We start from the raw sequence: 21839 nt of genomic DNA, 5'->3' as shown, positions 1-21839 counted from the left end.
AATTGCCATTGTATTTTGCAAAGGGCATGGGAAAATTGCGACGGGGCACGTGCTCCTTGTGCTCCTGTCTGGATCTGCCACTGTATACATGAGATAAATCTGTAAATAGATACGAGATTCTTGTAGTGCAATTGTATACAGTATATGAAAATCAACTTAAGCAGTGATATATTATTTTCTTAAAAAACAGGAGTGTAAGAACAATATATTCATGTGAAGCAGAAAATCCGTCAGAGCTTTCATTTGAGCCAAATATCATCATCTACAATGGTAAGTTATACTGTCAGTTTATGTGTTACTAACGTAAAAGCGACCAATAATAAGAAATAAGACAAACAGCGGTTTTTGCTTCATATCACAAGATAAGAGAACAAGGGCGGATCTTGGATTCTTCAAAGGGGTGGACCTGAACATTGGAATGGGCACTTAATTTGAAAAGGGCAGATTTGACTATGTGAGGGGCTGCAAGCACGAAAATTGGTGTGACCCCCCCACAGAAAATGTCGGACAAAATGGCGTTTTCTGGCCCTCATAATGACCCATTTCTATTCTATGATCTATTTTTTGTCCTTTTAAAATTTTCTTAGCAAGAAACGTTTCCAGACTTTATGGAGGGTATAAATTCAAATTTTGAAAGGGGCTGGACTAGTCCATTCAGTCCACCCCCTAAATCTGCACTTGGAATCTGATCTGCCACACATCCAGTTTCATATTCTTTGAGAGGGTATGAACTAATTTCAGTCCCATTACAAATCCAAGACTAGATTTAAATCCAATTTTCTCTAGTCTGAAAATAATGAAGATTCGCCTGAGCAAATTGATTATGTTTCAGTTCGCCAGTCTCGTGAGGTTGGTTGGTTAGAAGGTACACTAAATGGTAAAACTGGACTGATTCCTGCGAATTACGTGGAATACCTGAATTAACGATCGTCTCAATTTGATTTACGATGTTGCAACAGTATTCGTTGTTGTACTTTGCTCAACCATGCGTTTCTGTAGAAATCATTCGGAATCGGTACCGCGATCCGGTCTGAGACTCGACAGTATTCTTCTCAAAAACATTTATGAGTGAGGCTTTTCAAAAAACTGATGCAGTCAAACAAACTTTCAGTGATTTTTGATTCCTCAAGTGGAAACCCCGCTTGTACAATACTGTATTACGATGTTAATTACTTCTCGAACAGGCTGGATATGCTGTGTATGGTGCTATGATCTTTTCGAATATACTTACAAGAGATTCTTTTCACATTCCTCTCTCTTTCTCTCTCCACGCCCCTTCTAATGAAAAGATTCATTGATCTCGCTTCATCCTACCAACTCGGTAGTCAGTCGTTTATACATGTACTTCTATGTTTTGCCATACTTTCATAATGCGCTGTCATTGGGTTTCATTTTGATTTTGTCAATATAAAACATATTGTGTATTCATCCCGATGACATCATAAAACTGCGGTACAAAACTGTGCCCTATCGGTGCACAGGTATAAGCCAATCAGCCAGTCACTTGTTTTTGCAGTAAAAGCAAATCGTATCAGGAAATATGATTAGTCCACACATTTGTGTACGACGATTTTTTGCACATACCCGTGCACGGTATAGTGTTGTGGCGGAACATCACAATGCCATAAGTTCAAATACCTGCTGAGTATACCAGGCCCTTCACTTCTTAAGTAAGATAGTAGGACATGCTCATTCCCAGATTAATAATGATTACCCTTATCTTATTACCCTTTTCATGGAATATGGAATTTTATGTATCATCATTTTATGAAACAATCTAACTGATGATGAAAAGAGTATGAGAAACAATGCTTCCAAAAAAAGATCAGAGTTTGCTTTTAGAAAATGCCCTTTTCTCCCGATTTCTAGGACCTAGATTCTATCAAATTTTTTACCCTTTTGGGAATGCGGATTCGCCCTACTTGGTTAAAGTAAGTGAAATACCCAGGCCGAGTATGTAGCTATTAAGATTCGATTTCCTGAACTAGAGACACAATCTAAAAAACTACTGCGTCCAATTTTTTGGATCTGACAAAATCAAGCGGGCCATCAGAGATTCAGTGATTTGGAACACTTTATCACATCATCGAGGGCTTTTCTCAATATTACTACTGCAATACTTTCCTGTATATAAAGGTAGAACAACTTTGGCCTGAATCTTAACCATGTATAGTTTGCAATGTAACATAGAAAATTATAAGTCTGTCAGTGTTGATTGTTGTTAATGATGTCTGCTTGAGAAAAACCGTGTTGTAAATAGCTGCCTTTTTCGTTGCGAAATAATTGTTATATAGAGTCTTGCCGTTAACGATATTGTTAAGATGTTAGATGATTAATGATACTAATAATAATAAAAATACTAATAATAATAATGATAATAATAATAATGAATAATATTTCATCTGTGATGACATATTATGTAAATAGAATACATATTCAGAAAACTACATAATTAAGAAGTCTTGGAGAGCGGGAAGGAGCTGGTCTAACAAGGGCATTAAACCCATAGTCGAGTTCTTTTATTCATGTCGAAATTCAAGTTTATTCGCCATTTAAACTTGCCCAGATACGAGATTCAAATATATGTGCTACACTGTAATCTATAAGGCTATATATTATTACGCTATACTTTATCATACAATAGTATTTAAGTCATATAATCATCAGGGACCACATTCATCAGGCAAGATCGATGATTTAGACGGTTTGATATTATGGACTTTCATGATTTGACTGGAACTGAGCCCAGAGCCTACCGGTAGTTACAGTAATGGCTTTAGTCTAGCAATTGGCTTAAATTGTAATCAAATTAAATCTGGAATTTGGTTGTCATTCTTTGCTTGATATCTTCCGCGCTCGTGTGAGGTGGGTTACTTCAATTGATTTCCTTATGTAATATGATCCAATTTGTGAGTGACAACAAAAAAATTCCTGTTTTACTGTAGATGCGTGTACCCGCGCACAATCTTTCGGAATCAGTTGCGTACAGTAGAACTCGCTTAATTTGAATGAAATATTTGGTCATTTAACCTGGAACCATTTAAACTATTATCCATAATTCGGATTTTACTGTATTCGAAGAAATCTGGGCAGTCCCTAGTCATCCGAATTAAGTTGAGTTCTGCTGTATTTGTTTGTGTAGTCTGTGTAGAGATTACGTATGAACAGTTAGAGAATTGTAAGAATATGCATGAATAAATAGTTGCGATAGATTTGATACAGTATTTATTTCAACTGTTCATGTAAAATGATTGTATGTATATGGTATGAATTTATCGATGATGTAAATTCGACTTTCGTGCTGCGTATTTTATCAGGACAGGGATTTGTATAGAATAATAATATATCATTATTACTAATATTATCATAACGTAAACATAAATTATCGGTGAAATATGAATAATAATAACACAGAAATAAACCAATTAAAAAACTAATACGTGTATTTCACTTGGTATTTTATGCTTTTGTCTAGTCTTGTTTCTTAGTAAGAACAGTCTAACCCTAGTTCAGAAATTTGGCTTATGACTCAAAGTTTAGTTCAACGAAATATTTCTGTGTCGCCCCCGAGTAAAATTTAATTCTGCAACATGAATACGACGTAACCCAATTAAAACAAGACAAAAAATTGTTCCCGCCAGAATCGTACCGTAGCTAGATTGGTTCGTAGCAATGTTTCTCAAAGGATTCCAACCAATAGTGATCAATAGTGCAAATGACATTCGCATTTACTTTGTCTCCAACCTTCATCCTCAATTTACTTGGAAATTTTTGAGTATTTAGATTAGAGCCAGTTGCAGTCGTCATGACTTAGACACGATTTATGACCACTTTTGGACTTAAGACTATATATTGGGCCCAGGGCCTTTGGTTCTCGTAGTCGATTGCTTTAACCAGATTTTGAGATGGAAGATGCTTCGATCATGTGACGAATTTTGGCGCCAGATTTACGCATGCAACAAAAGAGATGGGTGAAGAGATTGTAAATACCCGGTATATCCGACAAGGTAAGAAATGAAATACCGGTTATCTTCATTCATTTGGTAAAATTTGATGATATGAACAATTCATCACGTTTCTAGTAAGAAGAAAATGAAACCAAATCTCAAATGTATGAAAGTTAATGATATTTATTTCAATTACAGTTTTTTAGAGTAAGCCCGCACATATACTGCCTACAATGCATATAAACAAAAATACATGTATTTTTTATACAAATTATGGTAATGACTAGAACTTGTAGCAGTCTTTAGAGAATAATGCATCAATATATTCACGTTTTCAACACTTTCACCATTCGTGAACAGTTACAGAATAAACAGTACAAACAAATCAAGACAACTATCACAGTTAGTTACCTCTCTGCTTCTTTCTAAAAAACATTATCATATCTTACATGTATGCTAAGGGAAGCCCGAGCTACAGTTTCTGTACATATAATGAGACAATTACAACCTGCGAGATTATAGTATAATCTGCTTCGTTCGGATCATTATGGAGTGATGAAATTCGTCCAGTTAACAAGAAATCTGGATGAAACGCGATGTTTTATATACATCCATTTATAGATGCACTTAGAAATTAGAGCCAGATAAGATCAAAATCTGGGTTTAAACAGATTCGACTATTCGTCCGCAGCCTGGTGGACTCAGACATAGACGTTCTCCCGATTATATAACCGTTCGCAACATTTCGAATGGTGAAGATTCTCACTTTTTGATCACCGCCTCATGCAGGAAGGAATAACCTCATGACACGCAGTCAGCATCCTCACGAGGCAAGGATGGTGTTTTAAGGAGGATCGTGGTTAACCACCAAAAGTGGCATTCATATTCTGCTGGCTTTTGATAGTTTTTACCACCCTTACCAGACCATTACCTCATGAAATCGACCCAACATTAAACCAGGATGCCGCCCTCAAAGATAATAAGTATGCGTGGCCATCTTTAGCTTTAACGATAGCAAAAACCTCTAACTATCTATTCGTTTCTCTGATGTCCCGTTTTCGGAATCGCACATCGATTTCTTTTTCTTTTTGGTTTGCTCGTTGTTGACGTCTTCGACGACGGCCGCACCGGCGTCTTTAGCTACGCGTTTCGCGATAGCCTTCGCTCCGAGGGCGCTGACGTTATGAGCCGTCATTAATGCATTCCCAGCAGTTGATAGTGAGGTATGCGTTACACCCGCTGCTTCTTTGCCATATCTACAAAAACAAAAAAAACATATGGATTTTAGAATAGTCCTCACTCAATCTGGATCAGTTGAATCCATATTCTGATCTAATTTGGATATGATCTGGTCCATCTATAGATAAAATGTAGTATGCAAAATTTGTTTAATTCAGATTTCTCATTAACTGGATTAATTTCATGAGTCGCAACTGGATTATTTGGCTTACTCAAGGAACAGCATTCTTAGTGTCATGATCAATCTCATCTAATGATTTTCAAGGACTTTTTTTGACTGCGATTCAAGGACTGATATACCAGTTTTGAACCAAGAGAATGCGAACAAGTTTTAGAATACATACTTGTGATCCACTATAACAACAGTTTCATCTCTTATGTTCCGAGCTAGTGCTTTCGCAGCATGTTCCAGCGATGAATAGATGGTAGCGAAACCTAGAGAATATTTCAATAAAAGAACGCGTGAAAAAACACAGATTCTAGGGAAAGGGGTCATTTGAGTGAATCTTTCTCGCAAAACCAGCGCACCTAGCAGTCCACTTCCCGCAACTTCAAATACAGCGTCCATTTTACTCTGACCATCCGGGGAGTCGGTGCTCGTCCAAGATCTTGGTAGAATTTTTTCGCCTCCTCTTCGTAGATGAGGAGCTACGTGACGTCCAACTGCCATCGTAGCTTGACCCAGTTTATTGACTGTAAATCACAAAAACATTATATGGTATCAACCTGCTGGGCCTCATTTCGTTGTAACAGGTCATCTTTGCTACCCAATGAAGAACCTACCGACACAAGAGCTGACTTTAACCGCTACTCCGCTTGCTTTTCTAGCGACCTCCAAACCCTGTTTGACGCGGGGGTCAACGGATCGAGCAGTTCCTTCTGGTTCGAGTCGCTCCTTTAACTTCTCGGATCCTTTCTGCATCAGTTCGCCACTTTTTTCTGCTCCTTTTTTGATTCCCCAGGAAATCCACTCCGCCGCTGTAAAGCACAAATTCATTTACGATTGAAATTTTGCATACAAGCTCCATACAGTAGATTCTGTTTACTTGGAGTCGACTGCCTCAGAGTATTACGTGCCCCGGACAGTATACCCGGTACTAGTAATTCGAAAAGGCTAATCCCTAATCTGACTGCCCCTGAATTCGGGTTCTGGTACCTCTGAGAGAATTAATTGGTCCCACCAGATTCTAGGCAAGCAGTCTACTATACAGCACGATTCAAATATAGACGAGATACCGGTACTGCTTCCTCAGCGGAGAAATGAAATCTTGTCAAATTCGGTATCTGTCACGAACTGTTTATGTCCGCTGCATCGCTTTGATCGGAGACGAATTAAAACATTACATAGACGAAAATTCATAAATAAGCAAAATAAATGAAATAACTGACGACACATACCAGTTATAATACCTCTAGATATAGTTTCACTAGTGCGTCTGCGACCGACCACTTCGTATTGTTCATCATCGAACCTCGGTTCTTCCGCTACTTGTTGCTGTGTGCGCATACACGTTAGAAAGTCCAGCATCTGCTCGAATTTCAATCGCTGTTCGGCTGTCACCGATTCGGGCAGTATGACCCCGACTGCCGATCCTGGATTGGAAGGGAAAGAAATTGAATGAAACTGTAAACACAGGTACAGACTGGTCGGGTCATTCCTGGATATAAGGAGTTTTCAAGGTGAAAATTTCAAATTTCGAGAAGTGTCTGCATCACTTTCATATCCTGATGACTGTAGACTCCTCCCAAATTGGTTCTGTTTATCTTGGTAAACCAGTAATTCAGCGGTTTTGTAAGCAAATTTTTATCTTTTACACTAACTGCTCAGTTTCTAATTTGGTAACTGCCTGATCGGGTAAAAAATAAATCTGGGTCCCAACTGACCGATTTGGGCGTTTTCTGGACAACTACAGACATTTTTTCTAATAGCCTATTTTTCAAAATTAAAATTTAGTTTTAAAAGAGTTTCAGGCATTTTGCTCAAATTAAAGGCATTTCAAGAACCTTTGAAAACATTTTCAGTTAAGGAGTTTAAGGAATCACGGGAAGAATTTAGAAATTTCAAAACATTTCCATCTTCCTAACTCAATTACCTTCAACTTCTGCCAATGGATCCGGAAACACATAAGCACCGATATTTGTTAGCAATGATGGCGAAGTGCCCGCTAAAAATGGATACGTCCAGTCGCCGACTTGTAGAAAAGCAGGCGGCCGATTGCTAGTCGACGTTGCATCCTTCGAAAATTGGAAGATTCGCAAAGACGACGGATACGACGGAGCGCTTACATAGCCTTCGGGCGTGATGTAGTAAATCTGCACCCCTTCGATCAAGCAGAATATTTCTACGGCTTCGTTATCGTCGGAATCGCATCCATCGGTCATCAGTTCGTCGCCGAGGTCCTGAAATTGTCGATCGATACTCGATTTCGATTCCGTCGGCGAAACCGATTCTTCATAACTCGGCGGAGGGTCGGCTAGCGCGCGGGCGACCGCGACGTTACTCCCCAAATCGTCGACTCGCGTTCGTATTTGAGTTTGCGTGATGCGTAGTTTTTCTTGTAACGCGAGCGATTTCGTTCGCTTCGCGCCGTTGTTCTCGGGAGCGTTGCAGTTGACGTTCGAGGCTTTGTCGATCGTGTCGAGCGCTTTGCCGTAGAGTACGACGGCTTGTTCGCTTTGGCCCTGGTGGTCGCAATTTAACGCCTGGTCGATGTAGAGGAATGCCTCCTCCGAAAGACGTTGAATCGAACGATAGATTATCAACGACATGTCGTCCACCGCTGCACGTTCATCAGCCATTTGTGAATAACGAAATCTGAAAAGAGAAACGACAATTGGAGTTGCTCAATTTCAGTATTTCTTTTATATGAAAATTATGGGGCTGGTCATTCGTGATATGGATCCATATACGGGTACACAAAGCTTTCTATCCGAGGCCCTTGCCTGTCTGACTGTAGTTTAGCTTCAGGATTGGTTGGTATAGGCCTAAGCATATCAGATTATGAAAGCTTACCATCAACGAATAGGTAACTAATTAAGAAGAAGAGTCAGGCCAATCGATGACATAGGCAAAAGTGAAAATAGAGCCGATCGATAGAGCAGTATTCGAGCCCGGGCCAGCATATTATTGCTAGCGCAGCGTCTTTCCACTACTAACCCTAACCCTAGTTAGTTTCACTTACAATACTCTATACACTAGCCAAGCCCAAGTCAAGAAAAGTCCAAAAAAGAAAGGTGACTACTAAAGTAAAGGAAGTGGTTATAACCATTTACTTCCTCATCTAAAATAATGAAATTGAAATAGAGATGGAAAAGTTATTCACACTTAACAGCAACAAGAGTAGGCCTATAATCTACATCCGAAAAGGGGACGATTCTTCAAATGATTCGCACCCGAAGATTAAGATTGATTGATTAATAAGATATAGGATTTCAAAATTAAACTTTGACGTATTGACTGCTGTCACAATAAATAATGAATAATCCGCTACCGTAACGTGGCTTCCTCTTAAGAAACGGACTCAGGCCCGGACCATTTCCACCTCACCGACCGTCCAACGATTTCACAGTTCGAACACTACGGTCAAATCCGATTAGAAAACGATTTGTTTTAGAGTCCATGGTCAAATTAAATGAAATCAGTTTAAAATTGAACACAATGAAGATATTACACGGAGAGAAAATTGTGGCTATTTGATTTAAAACACAAAAAACAAAAAGCTCTGGCCCGCGCGCCGTTCTTGATAGGGGGCCATAAAACCGTTCTTAAAAGATGAAATCATTTTTTAAGAAATCATATTTCCATCAAAATATAATCACAAATGAAAATGTTTCCGTACCTTAAAAAATTCGTAATAATCGCCTTCGAAATATTTACGCCCGAAAACTGGAAGTTGGACGACACGGGAAGAAGAAATGCTTATTCTTTAAAGCAGTCTAGCCTACGTGTCGTGGTTTAGTTTCACAATCGGATATTTACACAAAGCCAAAAATTTTTGATATAGATATTTTCATATCCGATTTTTTCCTAATTTTCGACGTCTGTGGATCATAATCAGTATCCAAACCGCTTCAAGTGCAAAGCAGCATTCAAATGTAACTCCCGGATAAAATTCGCCGACTTGCGCAATCGCATACGGCTTTGACAAAATTAGCTGCCCGCCACTTGGCAGCGTGGGAACGTCAATGTCACAGTATATGAAATATAGCTCACAGAATCTGCCTATTTTGTAATCCACAATAGATTGGAGATGAATTACATGTCTTGCCTATACTGCATGTCGAACTAGTACTCTTCAAAAATAAACTCTTATGCAAATACACGCAGGTAAGATCCTTGCTTTCATCGATTAACAGATGTATCAATTTGTTCAACATATATTTTTCAACTACATTGCAGCTTATATGCGCCATGTACTACAAAATCAGCTACTATTTCTACCGGCGAATTGCAAATAAGGCACTTCAAGGGGGTCATTTCCTGTGTTGCAAATAGCATGATATAATAGTTCAGTTAAACACTCCCACCTCCCTGAGTAGAGGTTCCGTAAGGTTATAACAGTTCCGCGGTTAGAATACAGTTAGATGGATGATGACAAAATATACAGCGACGCTTTCGGTTCTTTCCGGAATTTCTGCAGTTGTTGTTTTGACTATTCAGACTATTCAACATACATAAACTTGGCTAAAGCATTTCGTTGCTGTTTCGCTGAAAATTCTGCAAAAGAAGATCGAGGATTGAAAGTACTGTCAATAGGTCCAGCCCATGGGTATATGCTGGAAAACACACTGTATACGATTGGAAGTGATGTTAAAATTGATCAGATTGATTGCGTGGAACCGAATACTCATATGGTGGTTGAGCTCAAAAAGCGGATGAGTTTACTGGCCAAAAGGTTCAACTTCACTCATTCGATACATAACCGATCGTTTACGAAAGACAGTGGCTCATTTCTACCGAATCACTTCTACGATGTATTAGTGTTTTCGCATGTTTGCTACTATTTGGATGATCCCGCTGCTGTTCTGGAGAGGTCGCTTTTTCAACTCACTAACAGCAATGGTCGATCGTTTATTGCAGTCGACTCGAGTAATTCCGTACCCAAAATTTCTAATGAAGTAAAGCGCACTTTATCGAAAACTACCGTAAGAAAACCGCATACTTGCATCGAAAACATCAGTATTCGCGATATTTTAGCCAAAACGAAAACTCAAATGCTTTCGCACACAGTTGGTGAAGTTGGGACGCTAGTTCATATCGCTCTGATGCCCAGTCGTCCATGTATCAGTGAACGGGATAAAGAAATTCGTAAATTGGCTGATGATACCCTGGCGTTCTATGCAGAAACGGATGTCAGTAAACTAACGGACGACCAACGCGCTAGCATACAAGATACTGTCCGTAGATATACCGTTGAACGTCATGGATTTCCTATAGTTCCTTATATTAATGAAACCTTCGTCATCGCTAGGAAATAACTGTTTAACGTAATATTACCATTGTATACGTGATATGATATGATTTCCACCGTTATACGGAATGTAAATAATCGATGTTCCGTCTCTTTTTTTCATGATGGAAGAATTCAACGAACTGCTGTCTTCTCCATGATTTAAGAATATGAACCTTTGCGATTTTCGCGTCGCTCAATTATTAGTTGAATATAATGTGTTTTACACATCGTTTCATGTATTTTCCTATCATAAAATTATGTAGTTATGTATTATTCAATTATGTACGCTATAAAGCGATGTAGTTTTACGCTTAATCGTATATTACATAAAATAATTGGTGCACAAAGGTTTTCATCACATGTACAAATGTAACTTTATGGCTGAAATGTTAATTAATCAGATTTGGAAGTCGGTAAATCTCTATAAAACCGTAGAAATAAATGCTTTAACGAAACGGGATGTTTTCTGGTTGAATGTGGTTCTTAGTCTTTGTGTGTTTTTTTGCACAACTTCGTCTAACTGACTGAGGTTATTGGATCGCCAATAAACAGATAGGGCAAACATCGATTTTTTTCGTAGCTAGTCGACTAGTGGTCGGAACCAATAACCGAACGCACTTTAGTTCGGTCTTAACGCATTTCACAGTAGATCTTGGTGATATATCCGAACTACAGCGACCGCGCCCAATTCCGTTGTCGACTATTTCCACACTCAAGTTCCGACTAACTGTCATTCGCAAAACCGATGTTCGGCTAGGTTTATTACACGGTGGAAATCATCTCACATTAGTTAGAGCAGCAGTTTACGGAAATGATTGCTGGGTGCCCAGAAATATGCTGAATATGCTAAGATTAAGAAAAATCCGCATCTCAGTTCAATCAGTCTGATTATTGATGATGCTGATTTACTGGAATTCTACGAGAAAGTATTGGTGCCTCCAATGTTGACAATTAATGAGAGGTATTTCAGAAGTAATTCGGTGTTCTGACAAATTCCTGAATGTGTATTTTTGCACTGAGAATGACTTCAAGTATATATATCTAATTTGTATTTTGGAAACCGTGTCGAGAACTTCCCGCTGCGCTTACATTAGAATATGATTTTCAGAATAACCTGCCCAAGGTTCAGATATTCTCGTGTTATATTCACACAATTTGGATCTCCCAAGAAAATGAGGAATTTTCATGCAGCATTTTTCTCGGACTGCAGAGTAAACCAGCGACCACCAAGAAGACAAAACTAAACGTTGATAATGTTCATATTTCTTCGTTTCTATTCTCTACCATAAATCTATTACATCTCAACATTCTTCTTAATTGTCAGAATCAAAACCTTATATACAATTTTAGTGATGACATGTTATGACAAGGAGTAACCACGGACACTAATTGTCCACAAACAACTCAAACAACCCAAACAACTCAACATAAATTATTACATAACCAGACATGTCAATTCTCAAAATAACAACATTAATCGAGATTAAACAAAATATGTAATTTACAGCATGAAAGAATATTGTATGCATATATACTATTAATACAACATTGCTTATATATTTTTTCTGTGACGAAATTGTGCGAGGTTACTGGGTCAAAATAAATGAGATTTTTCATCGGGTCGAATAGATCGCACTGGATGGCTTACTGTTGATTTATCATGGATGACAAAACACTCAGCGCTGCCTTAGTTTCTTACAAACATTTTTGCAGTTGTTTTGCCGGTTCTGTTTATTCTACGAACAGAAATTTATCAAAAGCATTTCGCTGCTGTTTTGTAGAAAGTGCTGCCAAAGATGATCGAGGATTGAGAGTTCTGTCAGTAGGTTCTGCTCAGGGACATCTTCTCGAAAACACTTTGTTTACGGTTGGAAGTGATGTTAAAATTGATCAGATCGATTACGTGGAACCGAATACTCATATGGTTGTTGAGCTTAAAGAGAGGATGAGTTTACTTGCCAGTAAGTTCAACTTCACTTACAATATACACAACCAACCATTTTCGAAAGATAGCGGATCATTTCTACCGAATAACTTCTACGATTTATTGGTGTTTTCGCATGTTTGCTTCTACTTTGATGATCCTGCTGCTGTTCTGGAGTGGTCGCTATTTCACCTCACTCACAGCAATGGTAAAACATTTATAGCGCTCGATACTAGTAAATCAGTTGTCACATTACGTGAGGAAATCGATAGCGCTTTATCAGAAAATACAGAAGAACTGCATGCTCATCTGGAGAACACCAATATCCAATATCTTTTGTCAAAAACGAAAACTCAAACGCTTTTTCATACAATTGGTGAAGTTGGAACATTAGTTCACATCGCTCTTGTGCCAAGTGGAGCATGTATTAGTAGTGAACGGGATGAGGAAATTCGTAAATTGGCAGATGATACCCTAACGTTCTTGGTGGATAGAGATGTCAGTAAACTAACGGATGACGAACGCGCTATAGTCCAAAATATCATTCGTAAATATACTGTGGATAGTTATGGATTTCCTATAATTCCGTATACAAATGAAACTTTGCTGATCGCTCGGAGATAGTTGACTACGTAGTAGTGCATTCAGAATCGACTCTCCTTGTGACTGAAAATCATCAAAAACTGCAAAATTTATATCATATGAATTCTTAACTGTTTTCTAAATGGGGAACTACCGATTCTTTGATACATTCCAATTAGAAGCCTTTTGCATGCGAATAGTTTGTATATTTTGTTATCACGTTGCTAGGATATGCAGAGATAAGGAGAGTTGGAGCCTTCATCATCTTAAGTGAATAATATATTGAGTATAATAGTGTCCGATAGTGCGCACAAATAAAAACATATTTCACACTCATTCCTTGTTTAAAATATTCATTCACAACTGCATTATTTACCCGTTTATTTAGATTTTTCTTGGAAATTGGACACTACTGTCTTGGAAACTGCCGTTGCGTGAACAATTTGAGAAACAGGTTTAAACCCAATATGTAGTTATAATCCTGTGTAATAGATTGATGATTTTTTTCAGAGTAATGTCAATAGGCCCAGTCCACGGGTATGATTTATCAGACACGTTGTGTACAATTGGAGAAGATGTCAAAGTTGATCAGATCAGGGAATTGTTTTTAACTTCCACCTCCTTGATCAGATAGATTGCGTGGAACCGAATACTCAAATTTGGTGGTTGAGTAAAAAAGACAGATGAGTTTGCTGTCCAGTACTTCACTTACAATATACACCTCCCACCCATTTACGAAAGACAGTGGATCATTTCTACCGAATAACTTAATTGTACGATTTATTTGTTTTTTCACATGTTTGCCATGATTTCGCTGCTATTTTGGAATGGTCGTTATTTTAACTCACTCCCAGAAATGGTCGAGATTTTATTGCAATCGACGTAAGTGTAAGCGTTATAGCGTGAAAAGGCCAGCATTGTTTTAGCCGAAACTCAAACGCTGTCGTATATAGTTGGCCAAGTTGGAGCAATGGCCCATTTGGCTCTGCCGTGTATCAGTGAACTGGAAAAAGAAATTCGTAAATTAGCAGATGATACCCCAACGTTTTTGGCGGATAGAGATGTCAGTAAACTCGACGACGAACGCACTATAGTCTTTGCAGTAGAAATTCCTGGATTTCCCATGCACAGTTTTCCGTCTACAAATGAAACTTTAAGATATTTTGTCATTAGGTTTCATTCGTGTATAAAAATGTAAAAAATGTATAAGAAAAAAGTTTGATTTTGCGCGGTCAGATTTGTTTTTGCGCGTTTTCGTGGAGGACGAAAAAAATTTTTACATGTCCCGAATCAGCCACCATAAATACTGGTATACAAGCTCAATCGATGTACTGTACACATTTTTATTTTGTCACATAAAGAGGTCTCGTAGTCACGTGCTTTTTCGACCGTGCGAACGCATGCAACACGTGATCTAAATCACAGACCCTGGGAGGTTGTAAATCTTATGACTATTTTTGTTGTTATGTAAGTCAGGTCTCCAGCACTGGCTGAAAAACAAACTCTGAAAAAGCAAGCCAGTTTAGGAAGTCAAACAACAGTCTTCTCATTTGGGCGTTAGTTCATTGCACTATCGAAAAGTCAATTCTGACGGTTTATCATGAATGACAAAACATACAGCGATGCTTATGCTTCCTTCCGAAGATTCTGTGGTTGTATCGTTGGAAATTCGACTTTCGCGATACCCATTAACTTAGCAAAAGCGTTTCAATGCTGTTACTCGGAAAATGCTGTTGGTGAAAATAGAGGATTAAGAGTACTGTCAATAGGTCCTGCTCATGGGCATATAATAGAAGAAGCGTTGTATAAACTTGGAGATGTTAAGATTGATCAGATAGATTGCGTGGAACCTAATACTCAAATGGTGATTGAGCTAAAAGAGAGGATGAGTTTACTTGCCAGTAAGTTCAACTTCACTTACAATATACACAACCAACCATTTACGGTAGACAGTGGATCATTTCTACCGAATGATTTCTATGATCTACTGGTGTTTTCACATGTTTCCTACTATTTTGATGATCTTGTTAACATCCTGGAGCGGTCGCTATTTCAACTCACTAACAAAAATGGTCGCTCGTTCATCGCGCTTGAAACAGATGATTTTCATGTCACTATCCGGGATGAAATACAAAGCGCTTTATCGAAGAACACCGACACGAAACCGCATACTCGTTGTGAAAAAGTCACTATTCACGCTGTTATAGCCCAAACAAAAACCCAAACGCTTTCGCATACAGTTGGTCAAGTTGCCGCGATGGTCCACGTGGCTCTCACGCCTAGTCGACCGTGTATCAGCAAACGGGATACAGAAATGCGTAAATTGGCCGATGAGACCATGTCGTTCTTTTCGGAAACAGATGTCAGTACGCTAACAGAAGACGAACGCGTTACGATACAAAATATCATTCGTGATCATACGGTTGAAAGTTATGGATTTTCTGTCATTCCATATACTGTAGAAACCTTTGTCATCGCTAGAAAATAACTAGTAATAGTAGTGCATGGTACTGCAGACATTTAAAATCAAATTTGTATTCCCGTTCTATTATACTGTATGTCTAGGTGCACTTTTCGTGCATACGAATTCAACAACATTTCATAATGCCTTTTTATCTCTAAATTATTATTGTAATTGATGGTTATATCAAAAGTATATAGAGTGATTGTTGTATTTGTTATATTTATCAATATCTACGTAATGTGTCAAATACATAAGCTTACTGTTGCTAACTATCTTTTTTATGTGTGAAAATAAAAGCCTTTAACGATATCTTCTAATCCAGTCGAATGTGGTTTTTAAATGTTACTTCATTTACATATGTTAAAAAAATCTCTTACTCGTATGTGAAATTTGAAAAAGCTCAACAAAAACGCCAAATGTGACGTTATGAATGACTGTCCTATAATTTCATAAATGGGGTTTATTGGCGTTATTGTGAACTTTTGATTTATAATTTTCCTGTACCACAAAAGGCTCGTTCGAAATTTTGATTTGTTGCAAGAAAATCTATTCATATCTGAACAACGGAGATAGCAAGATTAATTCTTTCTTTATTTCGACGCGACCCATATTTTTAAATTAGTTTCCGTATGCTGCTATTTCGGGTGGTTTTATATCAACTCACAGAATGGGCCGAGCTGTTATTGCATTCAAAACAAGTGGAAGGTCTATCAATACACTTTATTTCCAATTTTTGATCACAAACAAGTGGGAAAAACAGATTAATCAAATAGCTGCTTCGATTATTAGATCACATATTCGTTTCTGAAATTTTAAAGATGAAATAAATTCGAAAAACGTAAGAAGCAATGCATCGAAAACTACTGACACGAAACAGAAGAAACTCGTTATGGTGAAGTCAGCATTCGAGCTGTTTTAGCAATAACGAAAACTGAATCACTTTCATCCAGTTGCTAGTGAAATTGGGTGCCTTAGTCGGCCATGTATATATATCAGTGGAGGGCGAAAACCATGGCTGATTATGCCCTGACTCTCTACGTGGAAACTGGAGTCAATATAGTGGCATGAACCGAATGCGTTATGGTAAAGAATACAATTCGTCTAAAAACAGCCATAACGGGTTTTCTGCTTATAGCGGCATCATTAATATGCAAACCTTTGGAAATTCATAAATAGAAAGTGAAAACCTGAATTCGAACCTGATATGACTGGTTCATTTAGGTCAATATATTTAGGGACAATAAGACCCTACAATTTATTTTCGATATGAACAGGCACTATGAGACTAATAAAAATATGGATATATGGATGTAGGTTATATTCTGTGTAACAGGTTGCGTATTCACAAATTTGTATTTCGACTACCTCGTCGTGTTGTATGAAAACGATCAACTGTCGGTTTATTATGGATGACAAAATATTCAGCGATGCTTATGATTCTTTCCGGAACTGTTGTGCATGTTGCTTCGAAAATTCGACCATCTCAAAACACATAAACCTAGGAAAAGTGCTTCGTTCCTGTTTTGCAGAAAGTGCTGCTAAAGAAGATCGAGGATTGAGAGTTCTGTCAATAGGTCCTGCTCATGGGCATTTGCTAGAAGATACATTGTATACAGTTGGGAGTGATGTTAAAATTGATCAGATAGATTGCGTGGAACCGAATACTCACATGGTGGTTGGGCTTAAAGAGCGGATGAGTTTTTTGGCCAGTAAGTTCAACTTCACTTCCAATATACACAACCAACCATTTTCGAAAGATAGCGGATCATTTCTACCGAATAACTTCTTCGATGTATTGGTGTTTTCACATGTTTGCTATCACTTTGATGATTTTGCTGCTATTCTGGAGTGGTCGTTGTTTCAACTCACTCAAAGAAATGGTCGAGCTTTTATTGTAATCGAAACAAGTGGTTTAGTTGTCGCTATACGTGATGAAATAGAAAGCGCCTTATCGAAAAACACCGACACGAAACCGCATACTCGTAGCGAAGACGTCGACATTCACGCTGTTTTGACCGAAACGAAAACTCAAACGCTTTCGCATACAATTGGTGAAGTTGGGACGCTAGTTCATATCGCTCTGATGCCCAGTCGACCATGTATCAGTGAACGGGATAAAGAAATTCGTAAATCGGCTGATGACACCCTGAGTTTCTATGCGGAAACAGATGTCAGTAAAGTAACGGATGCCGAACGCGTTACGATACAAAATATAATTCGTAAATATGCGTTTGAAAGTTACGGATTTCCAATAGTTCCACACACGAATGAAATCTTTGTCATTGCTAGAAAGTAATTGAAAAAATACTCGGTATTTCCGCAATGATAGTGCAACATTAGAAATCAGATTTGCAACATGTATTGATTTCTCAGACTTTAAGGCGTGGAAACTTAATTAAAGCCTTCAAAATAAATGCCATATACAATCGAGTTACGTCTTAGTGTCAATTCTTTTGCCGGTCTTCAAAAATCTTCGACACAAAATTGAAGATTACAATAGATTATTCGTGCAAGGCTGGGTTTAAGGGGGATCCCAAGGGATTCAGGATACCCCTCATATTTTCCACCAACACACGCACGCTTCTTAAGAAATTGATTTCTTGTTCCTCGTTACTAATAAAGGTTCACCCGAACCTGGTGATTCTAGTGACAAACGTCCACACAGTAATCTTGATGGCACTTGGAATGTTCTTTAACTAGTTTTGGAAGTTCGTAAATCTCTTTAAAACCTTCAAAAATAAATGCTTTAGCAAAGAATTTGTCCAGAATGTGGGTCTGAATGTGACTTTGTTGTGACCGACTGTTATTGGGTCGGTCGCCAATAAAACAAGTGGTAAGATATGGTTTCCAGAGAAAGGTTAAGTTCATATACGTTGTTTGTTGTGACCTTCGTGTGACCGACTGTTATTGGGTCGGTCGCCAATAAAACAAGTGGAAAGATATGGTTTCCAGAGAAAGGTTAAGTTCATATACGTTGTTTGTTCACACAATAGATATTCCACGGAAATGAGATCACTGTAAATTGCATTTTGCTCACATTACTTCAATGTATTGCTTACTGCATGTTTTGAATAACTGATTGCGCGAGGTTACCAGTCGTATATAAAGCGCGAACGAGATATGACTCTAAAAAATTTGTATCGGGTCGAATACGTAATTCATTCATAACTGCTGGATATCACCTGTGTTATAACATGGACGACAAAATACTCAGCGATGCTTTCGTTTCTTTTAGAAATTTTTGCAGTTGTTTTGACGGTTCGGTTTTTTCGACGAACACAAATTTATCAAAAGCACTTCGTTGCTGTTTTGCAGAAAGTGCTGCTAATGAAGATCGAGGATTGAGAGTTCTGTCAATAGGTTCAGCTCATGGGTATATGTTGGAGGACACGCTGTATACGGTTGGAAGTGATGTTAAAATTGATCAGATAGATTGCGTGGAACCGAATACTCATCTGGTGGTTGAGCTCAAAAAGCGGATGAGTTTACTTGCCAGTAAGTTCAACTTCACTTACAATATACACAACCAACCATTTTCGAAAGATAGTGGATCATTTCTGCCGAATAATTTCTACGATTTATTGGTGTTTTCGCATGTTTGCTTCTACTTTGATGATCCTGCTGCTGTTCTGGAGTGGTCGCTATTTCACCTCACTCACAGCAATGGTAAAACATTTATAGCGCTCGATGCAAGCAAATCAGTTGTCACTTTACGTGAGGAAATCGATAGCGCTTTATCAAAAAGTACTGTTGAGGAACCCCGTGCTCGTTTAGAGAACATCAATGCCCATGATGTTTTATTCCAAACGGACACTCAAACCCTTTCGCATACAATTGGTGAAGTTGGAACGCTAGTTCATATCGCTCTGATGCCTAGTCGACCATGTATAAGTGAATGGGATAAAGAAATTCGTAAATTGGCAGATGATACCCTAACGTTCTTGGCGGACAGAGATGTCAGTAAATTAACGGATGACGAACGCGCTATAGTACAAAATATCATTCGCAGATATACAGTACAGACTGTTGGATTTCCTTTAATTCCGTATACAAATGAAACTTTGCTGATCGCTCGGAAATAGTTGAATATGTAGCAGTTCGAAATTTTTGATTCATTGCAAAAAAATATATTCTTATCTCGACGACGGAATAACAAGATGAATTCTATCTGTGTTCTATCTGTGTTTCGATACAACCAAAATGTTCTCTAATTGAAGAGAATTACCCATGACATAAGACTCATGTTAGATATTTGCCCGATATATAGATACCGGCTATATACCGTCTGTGTAACAGGTTGCGTAGAATAACCACGGATATGCAAAATGTTAAATTGGACTTAACAATTCAGGCCTCTTATCCGATTAAAATCATGAATGCTAATGCATAATATAAAAAACGCACTTTTTATTATCAGGGGTGACAAAATATACGGCAACACTTTTGTTTCGTTCAGGGGTTTTTGTGCTTGTTGCTTTAGAAATCCGACCGTTGCAACGTCCATAAACTTAGCAAAAGTTTTTCGTTGCTTCGAGGAAAGCGCTGCTAAAGAGACAGACGATTGAGAGTTCTGTTAATAGGTCGCCTGCTCGTGTAAATTTGCTAGAACACACGTTGTGTACAATTCCATTTTCAGTTCCAGATACCAAAACGTTGTGATGGGCTTATTGTTGAATAAATTGTATCGAAAATTGTAAAATGTCTTGATTTATATGGGATACATGGATTTTAAATCGTAGTGTTGGGTTTTATTAGTGAATAGATTTTATAAACAATCTTTATATTGGAATTCCCTACAGTTTGGTGAAAGTGTAGTAACTTAAAGCCTTCGAAACCAAAATGCCTTTAATAAAAACGACGTATCCAGTCGAATATTGTTTTAAGTGTTTATTTATTTGTTTGTCTAGAAAATCCTCGATACCAAGTAGAGGTTTGGAAATTAATACTGAATAAATATATACCCATGAAATATTGGTACTATGAATGATCATGCTAATTCCATATGCCAGTTTTCACGCTGTTTACAGCTATCCTCCTTGCATGTGCATTCTTATTCCATGTCAGATCCAAATAAGTCGGTTAAACATTTTGAATTAAAGATAATTTTCTTCAAAAAAACCTTTTGATACCTCCTCGATGGACATGCAAACAAAAATCATTTCTTTAGTTCGACTGGAACCAAATTTCGTTATGTCGGTTAAATAGCTTGAATGGGGCATCGTAACCAGCAGTGAAGAAGAAACTGTTGTCATAAGCTTTCTCATTTCCGATCGCTTCTGCAAGTTTCATCGCTTCCTGAGCCCAAGCATCGAATCTGACGTAATAACCGCTAAACTGCCTAAAATTTTGAATATGTGATTGTAATGGTGAAAATCTTTGACGATTTTTGTTGAATCAACAGAAGTTGCTGCGATAATCAATTGCCACCACCAAGCAGATTAAAAGCCAATTTCTGCTGGACGCTATAATTCAAGGTCTGTAGATCATTAATTTGCGTAGATGGATGCCTATTTGCTATTCAAAGCCTCGCATGAACGAGCCTACTAATTATTTGCTGACGATTTACCTGACGTATATCAAAGTTTCTGGCATCTCTGTGAAGAATACATCCTTATTCGTAGGTTTAGGAGCATCAGTATTCGGTACATAGAACGACATGGTGAAGTTACTCTCGCAAGCCGGGCCGGCACCAGCAATGAATCGCGTGGTAACTGGACACGTCATCGGTATCTTTTGTTCTACGGATTGGAATGGGAGCAGAATTCTTTAGATTGCGCCAGGATATAATGATTAATCATAGAAATAGAGTATGTTTCATATCGATTGACCATATTCCTTTAAAAAACCTAAGTAAAGATTCGACTGGTAGGACGGGAAAATAGTTTTAAGCGAGTACAATAAAACACATCACTGCGAGAGCTTAAAACTCAAATGAAAAATAAACTTTGCTTCCCTTTTTGAATCGCGGATTATCGAGACACTTACTTGCTGCATTTTCTCCCGAGATATACTTAAATAGTTTCATGAACATTGTTCTCATGGTGCTCGTGTTGTATTCGATGCCAATTATTCTCGTCGATACCCATTTACTCGGGGCATATTTACGTAGCTCGTAATCCTGCCATCAGAAAAAAATCTATGAAATGCATTTTCAAATATTCTAGTATTTTGGATTTTTTTTTGACAGTACTTGCTTTATTTTTTTCGACGACCTCGTATTTAGGACAGTC

The 21839-nt window shown here is 38.1% G+C and overlaps 3 protein-coding genes across 8 annotated transcripts in view; 1 reads left to right on the top strand and 2 right to left on the bottom strand.

Annotated features, from left to right (window-relative positions):
- The window catches only part of LOC141904939 (rho GTPase-activating protein 26-like), a 29843-nt gene extending 26435 nt beyond the window's left edge, over positions 1-3408 (top strand). Inside the window, exons 27-28 of the mRNA XM_074793576.1 lie at positions 191-270; positions 833-3408. Of these exons, the coding sequence (XP_074649677.1) occupies positions 191-270; positions 833-924 (172 nt within the window). The 3' untranslated portion in view covers positions 925-3408. The remainder of the gene's footprint in view (positions 1-190; positions 271-832) is intronic.
- Positions 3409-4123: 715 nt separating this feature from the next.
- Positions 4124-8667, bottom strand: LOC141906094 (spartin-like). Of its 6 annotated transcripts, none has more exons than XM_074795284.1 (7): positions 8097-8667; positions 7280-8001; positions 6597-6779; positions 5970-6164; positions 5715-5879; positions 5531-5621; positions 4124-5203 (listed from the first exon to the last, which is right to left on the bottom strand). In XM_074795284.1, the coding sequence occupies exons 1-7, from the start codon at positions 8177-8179 to the stop codon at positions 4972-4974; spliced, it is 1671 nt and encodes a 556-aa protein (XP_074651385.1). In that variant the 5' UTR covers positions 8180-8667; the 3' UTR covers positions 4124-4971. The 6 variants fall into 6 exon arrangements, with proteins under 6 accessions (XP_074651385.1, XP_074651384.1, XP_074651387.1 ...); XM_074795283.1 differs by having other exon boundaries at positions 4126-5203; positions 6585-6779; XM_074795286.1 differs by having other exon boundaries at positions 4126-5203; positions 6585-6779; positions 8200-8667.
- An 11851-nt stretch (positions 8668-20518) lies between these two features.
- LOC141905564 (heme-binding protein 2-like) lies at positions 20519-21649 on the bottom strand. Its single transcript, XM_074794473.1, has 3 exons — positions 21595-21649; positions 21176-21347; positions 20519-20947 (listed from the first exon to the last, which is right to left on the bottom strand). Exons 1-3 carry the CDS (start codon positions 21647-21649, stop codon positions 20773-20775), a joined length of 402 nt encoding a protein of 133 aa, XP_074650574.1. The 3' UTR covers positions 20519-20772.
- Between the last annotated feature and the right edge of the window lie 190 nt (positions 21650-21839).

Source organism: Tubulanus polymorphus, chromosome 5 (genome assembly GCF_964204645.1).
Source record: "Tubulanus polymorphus chromosome 5, tnTubPoly1.2, whole genome shotgun sequence".
Taxonomy (NCBI): Eukaryota; Metazoa; Nemertea; class Palaeonemertea; order Tubulaniformes; family Tubulanidae; genus Tubulanus; species Tubulanus polymorphus.
The sequence above is the reverse complement of the archived record's forward strand: the minus strand, read 5'-3'. Positions and strand labels throughout refer to the sequence as shown.